General features: G+C 43.2%; 1 protein-coding gene across 1 annotated transcript in view; it reads right to left on the bottom strand.

The window, feature by feature from the left end:
• LOC126109739 (activin receptor type-2A) overlaps nt 1-13,330 on the bottom strand; it is a 117,151-nt gene that overhangs the window by 45,178 nt on the left and 58,643 nt on the right. The window contains exon 4 of the mRNA XM_049914794.1: nt 10,840-10,973. Within this exon, the coding sequence (XP_049770751.1) occupies nt 10,840-10,973 (134 nt within the window). The remainder of the gene's footprint in view (nt 1-10,839; nt 10,974-13,330) is intronic.

The following is a 13,330-nucleotide window of genomic DNA, read 5'->3' as shown; positions in this document are numbered from 1 at the left end:
AGACAATTATGTGTTTACTGTGAGGTATTAATTTCTTAATTTATTTACCAGTTGTGCGGTCACCGCTGGTTCATTGCAAAGTACAGCATAACAAAACCTACAATATGGCGTCACAAGTAAATGAGTATAAGCTTCCAAATTGTGTCATTAGCAGTAAACGACCTTCGTTTTCTTTACCAAATAATGTCTGTAAACAAAAAAGGAAGAGACAAAAAGGGAATAAAAAGGCATAATATGAACAAATTTTGCTCAGTTGCAGAGACGACAATAATTTTGTAAATTCTGTCTTTACAACAGATCACATTTACAAAAAGTGTTCATAATTTGCACCATTTGCACGAATGCAAGAACAGCACCGCTCAATCGTCCCTTCATGCACACACTCAAAAATACCCTCCACATACTTGAAAATGCCCTCTGTATTTCGGATGTGACATCCATCCACTTCTGGGGTACGTCCCCATATTTGTGGCCCCATGTGACTTGTATTAAATTACTAGTCTCAGTGTCATCTATGTCACTCAGAGTTATTAAATGTTATTAAGAACCACCCTGTATGTGAATGGATCGGCAAGAGCCCCTAATACAGTGGGAGGTATCTTCTGTCACAAACTTTACAGTGGTTTGCAGAGTATAGATTTAGGCATGGCATACACAGAAATGTAAAAGAAAATTAATTACTACGTATATATGGAGCGAAAATAGCGTTATTGATCATCAGTAAGGCAGACAATGGAAAAATGTCTCTGGCGGCTGACAATATGATTGTCAAACCAACACTCATCTTCTAATACCTGGCAAGCACCTCCCACGAATGCAGTAACTGAGAAGTCAAAATTAAGCAAGACAGACAACAATTATAGAGTTTTTTTTAGCATGATACAAATACTAGGGAAAATATTCAAAAAACTCTCTTCCTTTCTTCTACATCAACAGTTAATCTTCTACACATTTAATATACTTTCAGAAGACAAACAGAAATGTAGATGTTATCTTAAACAATTTTTAAATTTGTAAATCTTGAACATTTCTTCCAAAATCAATTTTTTACATTTAAATTACAACTTGTACTAGAGACACTGCAATATCCTTTTAAAAAGTGGAACAAGTTTCTCATTCTTTGCAGCAATTCAAAATTTCAGCGCCAATGAAAATAATTTCTTTTTTCTGATGTCTTCAAATCTAGCTTATGAAGTCAACATCAACATTGTGGGGAAGGGGTGAGGGAATGGCATTGGCTTGAGTGTACTGTGCTACACTACAGCATAATGAAAATATACACTCCTGGAAATTGAAATAAGAACACCGTGAATTCATTGTCCCAGGAAGGGGAAACTTTATTGACACATTCCTGGGGTCAGATACATCACATGATCACACTGACAGAACCACAGGCACATAGACACAGGCAACAGAGCATGCACAATGTCGGCACTAGTACAGTGTATATCCACCTTTCGCAGCAATGCAGGCTGCTATTCTCCCATGGAGACGATCATAGAGATGCTGGATGTAGTCCTGTGGAACGGCTTGCCATGCCATTTCCACCTGGCACCTCAGTTGGACCAGCGTTCGTGCTGTACGTGCAGACCACGTGAGACGACGCTTCATCCAGTCCCAAACATGCTCAATGGGGGACAGATCCGGAGATCTTGCTGGCCAGGGTAGTTGACTTACACCTTCTAGAGCACGTTGGGTGGCACGGGATACATGCGGACGTGCATTGTCCTGTTGGAACAGCAAGTTCCCTTGCCGGTCTAGGAATGGTAGAACGATGGGTTCGATGACGGTTTGGATGTACCGTGCACTATTCAGTGTCCCCTCGACGATCACCAGTGGTGTACGGCCAGTGTAGGAGATCGCTCCCCACGCCATGATGCCGGGTGTTGGCCCTGTGTGCCTCGGTCGTATGCAGTCCTGATTGTGGCGCTCACCTGCATGGCGCCAAACACGCATACGACCATCATTGGCACCAAGGCAGAAGCGACTCTCATCGCTGAACACGACACGTCTCCATTCGTCCCTCCATTCACGCCTGTCGCGACACCACTGGAGGCGGGCTGCACGATGTTGGGGCGTGAGCGGAAGACGGCCTAACGGTGTGCGGGACCGTAGCCCAGCTTCATGGAGACGGTTGCGAATGGTCCTCGCCGATACCCCAGGAGCAACAGTGTCCCTAATTTGCTGGGAAGTGGCGGTGCGGTCCCCTACGGCACTGCGTAGGATCCTACGGTCTTGGCGTGCATCCGTGCGTCGCTGCGGTCCAGTCCCAGGTCGACGGGCACGTGCACCTTCCGCCGACCACTGGCGACAACATCGATGTACTGTGGAGACCTCACGCCCCACGTGTTGAGCAATTCGGCGGTACGTCCACCCGGCCTCCCGCATGCCCACTATACGCCCTCGCTCAAAGTCCGTCAATTGCACATACGGTTCACGTCCACGCTGTCGCGGCATGCTACCAGTGTTAAAGACTGCGATGGAGCTCCGTATGCCACGGCAAACTGGCTGACACTGACGGCGGCGGTGCACAAATGCTGCGCAGCTAGCGCCATTCGACGGCCAACACCGCGGTTCCTGGTGTGTCCGCTGTGCCGTGCATGTGATCATTCCTTGTACAGCCCTCTCGCAGTGTCCGGAGCAAGTATGGTGGGTCTGACACACCGGTGTCAATGTGTTCTTTTTTCCATTTCCAGGAGTGTATAAAAATGTCATTATTTAGCTTAATGTAAGTACAAGGAAAATTCTGTAAGTACAAGGAAAATTCTATAATTTTTGATTTTGGTTATATTTGGATGAGAAATTTAGCTCTTTTTTTCCTTTACTGTCAATCTAAAGCAGAAAATAAAAATTTAGTATTTTTACCCACACACAAATACACATGCATTGTTGCATATTTATCAACTTACCCACTATTTCCATAAATGGAAAAGAATGAGGCAGCATGAAAAATTGAAGACAGTATTAACCACAACCTTCCAATAAAATATTACTTGTTACCAAAATTTCTGTTATGCTCACACCATTTTCATGCTAAGATGCAACAGTTTCACAACTGACAATTACACACAAAAGAATGTGACACATTTAACAAATATTTTTAATGCATAGCAATATATATGAGGTTTTTTTCTCCTTTAATATGGGAATTCATTTTTTAAGTAGATACTGAACAACTTCAAGTACTAGATTGGCAGTTTCTCTGAGTTTTGTATTAAATGTAATAGATAAAAAACACAATTTTGTTAATGATCAACTATAGCAGACATAACATTTTCACCAAAAAACATCAGTATGTTATACAAATATCAGAATAAGACACTGTGTCACACTGTTATTTCACTACCTAGAAAAATTGCCATAATGAGATCTTTAATGAGTAACTTGTGGACACTTTAAACCCATTATTTATTGAAATCAGTTATTTCACACGCAACCTCACTGAATACTTACTCCTCGTGATAAGTGAGTCCACTGCAGCACACCAGGAGTATTATTCCTGCAAAGAAACTCACCTGGCACGACTAGTTGTTTACATTTTGATGCCAAAGTTCTGTGTGATCTGAGTGTTACCTGCTGTGCAATTTGATACAAATGTTTGACTGCAGTATTTCGAAATCTATTTTTTGAATCTTATCCGGAGGGTCTCAAGAATAAATTAAATCTTCTCTAGCACAAAAAACTTTTTCTTTTTCTCATGAAACAAAAATAAAGAAAGTAGGAGGTCTAATATTTAATGATGTCGCATCTAGGTCTGCATAAATTTGATGCAAAAACTCACAGTCACAGTTGGAATCGGTCAACTTCCACAAGAATTTGGGTGTAAGAATTTCTAAGGATATAAAACGGAAAGACCACAAAGGCTCAATCGTAGGTAAGGCTGGTGGCAGACCAGTTCATCAGTAGAATGCACAGAAATGCAGTCGGTCTACAAGGGAGACAGCTTACAAAGCAGTCATCCAAACCATCTTAGAAGTGTGTAGGACCCATACTAAATATGTCTAACAGAAGATAAAGCGTACGGAGAAGGGCAGCACAAATGGTCACAATTTGTTTCACACTTAGGAGAGAGTAATGGAGATGCTAAAAATCAGAAATGGCAGACAACTGAAGACAGACACAAACCATCCCACGAATGTTTGTACTGTTGTCGGACGTCCAGCCCGGTGCAGTCATTTTCTAAAGATGGTATTTCGACTGTGTACCTCACCATCATCTTCAGGTGATACCTTTACACTGTGCATCTTTTGATCATCCCACTCATTCTACAGGTATCACCTGAAGATGACGGCAAGATACGCTGGTGAAATATCGTGTTACGAAAACAACTGAGCCCGGACAGATACTCGACAACGGTACAAACAGCCGGTTTGACGAGAAACCTCAGGTCACATATCCCGTGACTGTCTACGTACAATGTTTCAAAAACCAGTATCAAGTGACGAATCTAAGAATATACTTCATATCACTCCCGTACGGATCGCTCTTAGACTAACTGCAGTGCGCACAGAGCCATGTAAGCAATCGTCCATTCCACGCTTCGTAAGCGAAAGCCACAGAAAGAACCCTTAATAATTGGTGTGTAAGAAGCACTCTCTGCCATGCACTTCACAATGGTTTGCTGAATACGTATACGGATGTAGATTTAGAAATTACTCCAGGGAAATGCCATGTCTCTACCTACAACAAGGCCACATCTGAACATCTGTCCTCTCCTCAGTAAACATACACCACATGACAAAAAAGTGAAGCATCTAGAAGGCACGGTCAGATGTCGATGCGGTTTTGGGCATGCATATTCCATACGCGCGTATGTAAACGACTCAAGTTGCAATCCTCTGTAACAAGTAGAACAGCCACCAGAGAGCATTAGCGTCGCTCACGCTTAGCGTCGTTACTAGGCCTCGTAGGGTACATAAGGACCACAAACAGCGTCACACGTCGAGTGATCACTGACGGGGACACGGAGAGGCCACGTATTTGAGTAGAGCAGCTTTATCGGTACGTCTGAAAGATGCCTCATTCTGGATCTCCTTTCGGCCAGCTAGTCAAATCGTACAATATTCACATTTGTGGGGCACTCGGATGCGACAGTGACACGACAACGGACTGCACAAGAACACAAGGGCAGGCATACTCGCCGTCGAGGTTTCGGACGATCACACCTGGCCACCACGAGGGAGGAATGCCATACTGTGCACCAAACACTTGGTAACTCCTGCACATCTGCGTCTGCTGCCATCCTACAAAAAGTAATGGACCCCTCGTAACATTCTGTGTCATCCCAAGCCATCGGTCGGAACTAGCAACAGCCAGATTAGGGAATTAACGTTTCGTGTGTAGTCTCCGATACTCCATCGAGGGCAGTGGGACGGCAGCCGGACGTGAAGTATTCGAATAACTGATAGGCTCGTTACTGGAAGTTAGGGAATTCGGTCGTTTTTTGGGCCACCGCACTCGATTTTGTCGGTCGCACGTGCCAGTGTAATATGCCCGATAAGTCGTACCGTTTCTATTTGAAGACTCGGTCAGACCGACACTGCGGTCCGCACTTCGACAGCGGAGTACACTCGGGGCACAGAGGTGATACTTTTTCACGTCATAACTGGTAGCGTGTTTCACATAAAGGACATCTGAATTACAACACAGTTGTTCGTTTCAATTTTCATTATTCAAGTATCTCACACGTAGGCTGCCATTAACACCATAACAAAAAAGGCCGCATTTGGAGAGGCGCAGCAAATGGGAAGCACGTACTGCTGACGAACGGTGACGCACGATGTTCAGCTAGTACGGTAGTGACCTGGGGGAAGTCCCATTCTTTAAATGTTTTACAGAGGCACGGCGGTGTGGCTCCCGGTGTCGTGGTGCAGGGAGCCGTCGGTTATGACTTCGAGTCGTGGCTGGTAGTAATTGAGGGAATTCTGATGACACAACTGCTGGTCACTGATATCCTGTGTCCTCCAGTTACCTCTCGTGTGACTGCAGCTTCCGTGGAACCGCCTGTGTGAAGTTGAATTACTATCGTTGTTAGCAAAATCCCCACATCTGTCCCTGATAATACGTGAAACCAGCTCGAAAGTCAACTCCGTACCAGTGCAATATCGACAATACAGAGGACCAATTACGACAGTTGTGATCCAGCTTTCCTCAGAGGAGGATATACAATGGGTTTATGGCATTTTTCCCAACAGAATCAGTGTGCAAATTCAGACCGGAGGGGACGGGACATAATACCGATATGTGGGCTCGTATTGACAAATTCTTTGTCAATTTGACTCAGTTTTGTAATCACTGAAATAAGATCACATACACTCTCAGTCCATTAAGTCTCATTATGTTTTCTACTTGCCTCTGGGTGCTTCTCTTTTTATCACGCATTCTATGATAAAATCTCAATTATGCAGTGGCCTGCAAAGAAAGGCACCAGTCTGTAACACAGGCAGTGGCAGCGACACCAGGTAGAAGAGCAACAATTCGCACGACCGACGTCAAATACTGGGTTGTAGTGATCGCGTCCTATGCCTCCGCTGGAGAGCCAGCTGAAGTATATCAAAAGGGTGTTACAGGTTAAAAGTGTTAACATCAGGTCTCTTACTTCACTGCATGGATATCGTGATCAATTTTGCTGCTTGTTGGAAATGACAGCAACTGAACAGAGAAAGCATGAAAACTGTTGTCCTCATCAAATTGTCTTTTACTTCATGGTGTCGTGTGCTATGTGAAGAGAATAAAAGCAAGTACTGGTAACGTTTACCTCGCAATGACTGTTCTCAAAGAGAATGTTAGCCCCATTATACTCGCACTCATTAAACGTGCACTCGACAGTAAGCATTATGTCAAGTTAGGTTGGCTATACTGCAATAGCGATGTTTCGACAGCAGCCTCTATACATGTAACAGCCAATACGGTTTTCCATTTCATATCGTAAAGATAAGCTATTGAACAACAACAATGTATATAAGAATTCCCTTTTGGGTTGCTACCACAGTGACAGCAAATGAGCAACCATGTGCAGACTGGAGAGAGCAGACAGAGATAGTGGTCACGCGCTTTTCTGAAGAAAGCTTTGGCTGAAAGATCTCTGTGTCACAATCTTTTCGTTATACCTGTCTCCAACTCAATGTGTCATCTTTACAGTGAGTAGTGATCTATCCTTTTCATAACTGTTGATATTCCAATCGTGTAATAGTGTAGATCTAGGCATAACAAAGCACATGCTTTAGACAATGGAGCAAAGAAATACAGAAAATAAGATGACAACAATGCAGTAAATAACCACTATAGTTGCTTTTCACTCATCTATTTACAGTGACAATGGCACAGTTCCTTTCAGCTCCCCATCATCATTGCTGTCAAAATCAGCAAAATGATCACCCATCATCATCACTACACCACCATCACCAAGATAAATCATTAGCTGTGCACAGTCACTGATGACACTTGACGCGTGATCACTTGTACTGCTCGAATAAATCTTCGACACGGTCGAGCTTCTCTTCCCAGAGGTTGCATTCACAGTCACATGAGCTTTACACAACAGCCTTTCCACCTCTGATACTGTAAAGGACTTGTTATTATTCTGCATGTATATCTTCACATCACTTCATACTGACTGAACTGGGTTTAAATGGCAGTGATATGACGGAAGCCTTATTACCGATCCTCAGTGATTTCATCTACTACATAAGAAGGCATTACAGACTTATTTTCTGTAATGAGAGGATATAAAAACAAAAGAAACTCATATCCCCAGTAACGCTTCGCGCATTTAACCACTGCACTCTTAACTTCATGTGATCTCTAATTTCTTGTGATTGTTTGTGATTGGGGCATTCTTCAGTATCACTAAATGATATTGAGCACTGTCACTTACAACTGTTGCAGAGATAAAAATTGGTTTTAAAGGATTCCTGAGCCACTCAACAGATTATGTATGGTCCATGTCTTCATGGTAAACAGCTGTCTTTTTAGACCATAAACATAAAAGTGCTTCAGGGACAAAACCACGGGAAGATTCTGCATGGACCACAATTAATTAGCTCCTATTCCTACTGCTTGGGGTGTCATCTTTCCAGTATTTACTAATAGCTTCCCCAGTGTTAATCCACATTTCATCCAGCCATATTATGGAATGAATGTCTTTGTCTACAATTTTGTGGAAGAAACTACTTCAAGCCATAACAATATGTGCCATTTATAACAGGATGTTGCATCTATCTAGAGTTCTGTAACAAAAACCCATACTTTTCAGTAAAATTTTTAGTCACTTTTGCCATCCCTGACAAGTTCACTTTCTTTTAATGACAGTAGTAACTTTGCTTCAGCAGGATACTTTTCCCTGCTGTAGTAAGCATAAGTATCAGTCTGGAGAGAATGTAAGTTGGTGACAGGGTGAGGCTGCTCCTTCTACTTCTATTTCCACTTCTTCTTCTTTCTAGTGGTCACTAAAAATATATTGTCTGATCCAGACGGCTCAGAATCATTACAACTCATGTCTACTCTGTGAACTTTTGCAATAACACTCCCTTACTCACTACTGTTCTTGTACTAATTTCCGAAGTTTTTGATGTTCATTCCACAACTTTATCGGCAGAAATTGATGACTACCCACGAATTCTTACATGCTCTTTCTCCTGCTCATAAAACCCCCAAGTTCTCTGCAATAACACCAGCACCTAGCTGTTGAGAGGCACACCTTGACACAAAGGACTGTCACTAGACAAACAAAATCCTTTCAGTGTCATTTTCCAAGTATCAGAAGTTCCTAACCATGGCAAAACAAAGCACTGTATAGTGCAGGCACGTGGTAGATTCCGTACACAATGCACACTGTTTATACTCAACCAACACAAAGCCGGCAATGTGGGAGCTTCGACATCATGACACTTCACAACCGGCAGTGATTATTGTGCTGTGATTGGTTCACACCCTACTCAGGGCACCTCGCTTTCTTCACTTATTATATGAACTGTTATGCTGCCAACTTGAAACGTGTTTGTCAAGAGCACAGTATCAGTTACCTGGATATTGCTGCTATTGAGACTGAGGGTTATGTTGCCTCCAAGTGATCTCTTACCGCTTATTAGCGCCTTGTATTTATTACAGGCCTATTTTATTATTGTACAGATGCACACCATTTCTTTAATGTGTTTTAAGATCTATGTTACCTTAAGTGATATTTTTAAGTGTTAACAGTTCAGCAGGATTTGTTTAGTTCTAAACTTTTTTGAAGGGACCTTTTGAAAAGTTTAAAAACCTTTGCTGACTATTTTACATGCACGATGAGCATAAAGAAAAAAAAAAGAAACCCCACAATTTCGAATATCACATTATAGATCGAGCAATGTCAATACTGTATCAAGTACTTTGGAATGTGAGTAACATTCGCTGAACCCTGCCCTCCCGAATTCTTCAAAATGATATTAAAAAAATGAAAAATGTTGATCTCAGCAGCAATATATATATTAAAAAGCACTGGTAGATAGACACAATAAAAAACACACACACAAATATCAAGTTTTCGCAACCCACGGCTGCTTCATCAGGAAAGAGGGAAGAAGAGGGAAAGACGAAAGGATGTGGGTTTTAAGGGAGAGGGTAAGGAGTCATTCCAATCCCAGGAGCGGAAAGACTTACCTTAGGGGGAAAAAGGGACAGGTATACACTCACACACACACACATGTCCATCCGCACTTATACAGACACAAGCAGACATATGTAAAGGCAAAGAGTTTGGACAGAGATGTCAGACAAGGCGGAAGTACAGAGGCAAAGATGATGTTGAGTGACAAGTGATGTACGAGGGACGGCAACTTGAAATTAGCGGAGGTTGAGGCCAGGTGGGTAACGGGAACAGAGGATATATTGATAGGGCAGGTTCCCATCTCCAGAGTTCTGATAGGTTGGTGTCAGTGGGAAGTATCCAGATAACCCGGGCAGTGTAACACTGTGCCAAGATGTGCTGGCCGTGCACCAAGGCATGTTTAGCCACAGGGTGGTCCTCATTACCAACAAACACTGTCTGTCTGTGTCCGTTAATACGAATGGACAGTTTGTTGCTAGTCATTCCCCCATAGAAGGCTTCACAGTGTAGGCAGGTCAGTTGGTAAATGACGTGGGTGCTTTCACACATGGCTCTGCCTTTGATCATGTACACCTTCTGGGTTACAGGACTGGAGTAGGTGGTGGTGGGAGGGTGCTTGGGACAGGTTTTACACCGGGGGCGGTTACAAGGGTAGGAGCCGGAGGGTAGGGAAGGTGGTTTGGGGATTTCATAGGGATGAACCAAGAGGTTACGAAGGTTAGGTGGATGGCGGAAAGACACTCTTGGTGGAGTGGGGAGGATTTCATGAAGGATGGATCTCATTTCATGGCAGGATTTGAGGAAGTCGTATCCCTGCTGGAGAGCCACATTCAGAGTCTGATCCAGTCCCAGAAAGTACCCTGTCACACAAGTGGGGCACTTTTGGGGTTCTTCTGTGGGAGGTTCTGGGTTTGAGGGGATGAGGAAGTGGCTCTGGTTATTTGCTTCTGTACCAGGTCGGGAGGGTAGTTAATAAAAGCTGTATTTGACTGTCAAACTCAGGGATATGATCTCAGCAGTTCCAGCTATCCGTCCAACTGCCTCATGTACTCAATTGTCTGTAATTATTGACTTACTTTTTTCCTCGATTTAACCTGATAAATACTATATCATTGACAAATGATCCTTGGATGAATAAACTGCCAATACTAATTCTACAGTTCTAAGCAAAGACAGTTTCACATTCTTCTTCCTCTGTTTCCTGGCACGAGAAAATACACAGTGACAGTGGAGTAAAAAAGCTTACAGCTTACCTCGTTGAAGTGGCTGAGATTCCTCTGCCGGTAGACGTAGTACAGTACTGCAATCGCTACTGCCAACAGCACCACTGGCACGATGGTGCAGACTATTGTGCTCACCATACTGCTGTTCCTGGGAGTCGTGACTGCTGCAACAAACGAGTTTACAAAAGTAACATCACGACTACACACCGTAGGCATTCAAATTTTGTGGCTCCCTGTAAGAGAATATACAAAACCAAAACAGTGTGGGTCTGAAAAACTAAATAGGCGGAATGCTGGAAGGTCAGAATGAAGTTATTCTAGGTGGAATCGAAGTCATTCTAGGTGGAATCCAGATGTTACAGCTGTAGCTCAGTAGGTCAGAAGACAGAGGAAGTGAAACGGGCATTTGGCCACCGTCTAATCGAAGGAACCTTTCTAGTTACTGCTTGTGTTACTTAAGAAACTTAAGGGTACAAAGCAAAACCAATATCTGGATGGTGAGACAGAAATTTTGAAATCTACGAATTATATAGGAATAAAGAAGTGACTCACCGAAAGGCAGAAGCACTGCACCCTCGGCAGATACACAAACGAAAGGTAAAGGTACAGAGCTTTTGGAATGAAATTCCTTTCTCCAGCTGTAGGTGAAACACACACACACACACACACACACACACACACACACACACACACACACACACATGGGGGATAGCAAGTTACCTTAGGTTTAGGACGAGAGGTTGTGGGAGCGAAAGATGTGCTCTAAGGATAACTCCCATACTCCCATATGCGCAGCTCAGAAAAGCTGGTGGTGGTTGGGAGGATCCAGATGGTCCAGGTTGTGAAGCAGTATTACAATCTTGCATGTCGTGCACTGAGTAGTCCACCTTGTTTTTGGCAACAGTTTGGCGGTGGCCATTCATTCTGGTTGACAGCTGGTTGGTTGTCACACCAATGTAAAACACTGTGCAGTGGTTGCAGCAGAACACGTCTAAACATGGCTGCTTTCACAGGTGGCCCGGCCTTTGATGGGGTAGCATAAGCCCTTGACGGGACTGGAGTAGGAGGTGCTGGGTGGGTGGATTGGGCAGGTCTTGCATCTGGTTCTTCCACATGGGTATGATCCCTGGAGCAGGAGACTGGGGATGGGAGTGGCATAGGGATGGACTAGGATGTTGTGGAAGTTGGGTGGGTGGCGGAACACTATTTTGGGAGGGGATGGGAATATCTTAGGTAAGATGTCCCTCACTTCAGGGCATGGTTATAGAGAATCAAAGCCCTGATGAAGAGCGTGGTTCAATTGTTCAAGTCCCGGGTTGTGTTAGGTGACAAAGTGGTCACTTCTTTGTGGTCGGTTCTTGGGATGAATGCGAGGATCAGGTGTGTGCGGAGGTATGGCACAGGAGAGCTGTTTGTTTATTAGGTCGGGAGGGGGGGTTATGCCTATCTGCAAAGGCCTTTGTGGCGCCTTAAGCATACTGGGCGAAGGCGTTCTTATCACTGCAGATGCGTCTACCACAGGTGGCCAGGCTGTATTGGGGAGATTTTATGGTGTGGAAAGGGTCGGTGAGTTTGATGTGGACTGAGGTGTCAATGGAGATCAACATCTAGAAAGATGGCACGATGTATGGTTTACATCTCTCAAAGGCCAGACCAGGGACAGTACCAATGCACTAATGTGATCAGTAATGAAAGACGAGAAACACTACTGTGAGCTCACAGTAACTTGTCATTTACTGCAATGGCCACCGTGTACATACATAAGTGAAATGCCATTGTCTCTTACTTATTTAGAGGTACGATGCACGCTGACTCACTTTGGCTTGGGTATGCCTCATTACGTTGCAGTTGCATTTGTACCCACTAGCACTCTATCGTGAGACTTTGCATAATATTCAGTCTCACAGTGGGTTGAAGTATTGACAGTTGTAGCAGCACAATGTAGAATATACATGATTTTATGTAAATCCAGATGGTTTAACCCTTTCCAGCCCAGTGATGCCATATGGCATCATCATATTTAACTTTTTCCCAAGGCCAAACTATTTGTCCAAAGATTATAAACAAGTGTGCAGGGCTTTCTGAAGTTCGTTGTTCTTAGGTTGGCTACTGTGAATTCGCTAAAGCAGAGAGCACCAGGCTACAATGCCTTGACAAAAGTATTGTTGCATGGTGTCTACGGTACAGTGCACCCAGCTGGCCTTTCAAAATATTATATGAAGGTAAAGGAAGCAAACTAATATCATAGTTGCACTAATAAATTATTGTTGAAAGTGTAAATTAACTAGTAAACACTTTGAAAATAATGCTAGTTACGGCAATTTTCTGCTTGGAAGTCACAAACATGTGTGATTCCATTTGGCATAATTGGGCATTTGTTATGTTACCAAATGTAGTACATGCAATAACTTCGACTTAAGTTTACCATAATGTGTAACTCTTAATATTTTCAAGTTTCTTTTAAGCTTTATTATACTAACTAATATTAATATGTTAAAATTTTAATTGATATAATTTACTT

The sequence above is a fragment of the Schistocerca cancellata genome, chromosome 12, assembly GCF_023864275.1.
Source record: "Schistocerca cancellata isolate TAMUIC-IGC-003103 chromosome 12, iqSchCanc2.1, whole genome shotgun sequence".
Lineage (NCBI taxonomy): Eukaryota > Metazoa > Arthropoda > Insecta > Orthoptera > Acrididae > Schistocerca > Schistocerca cancellata.
Note: the sequence above shows the minus strand (reverse complement) of the source record. Positions and strands in the feature narration are given on the sequence as shown.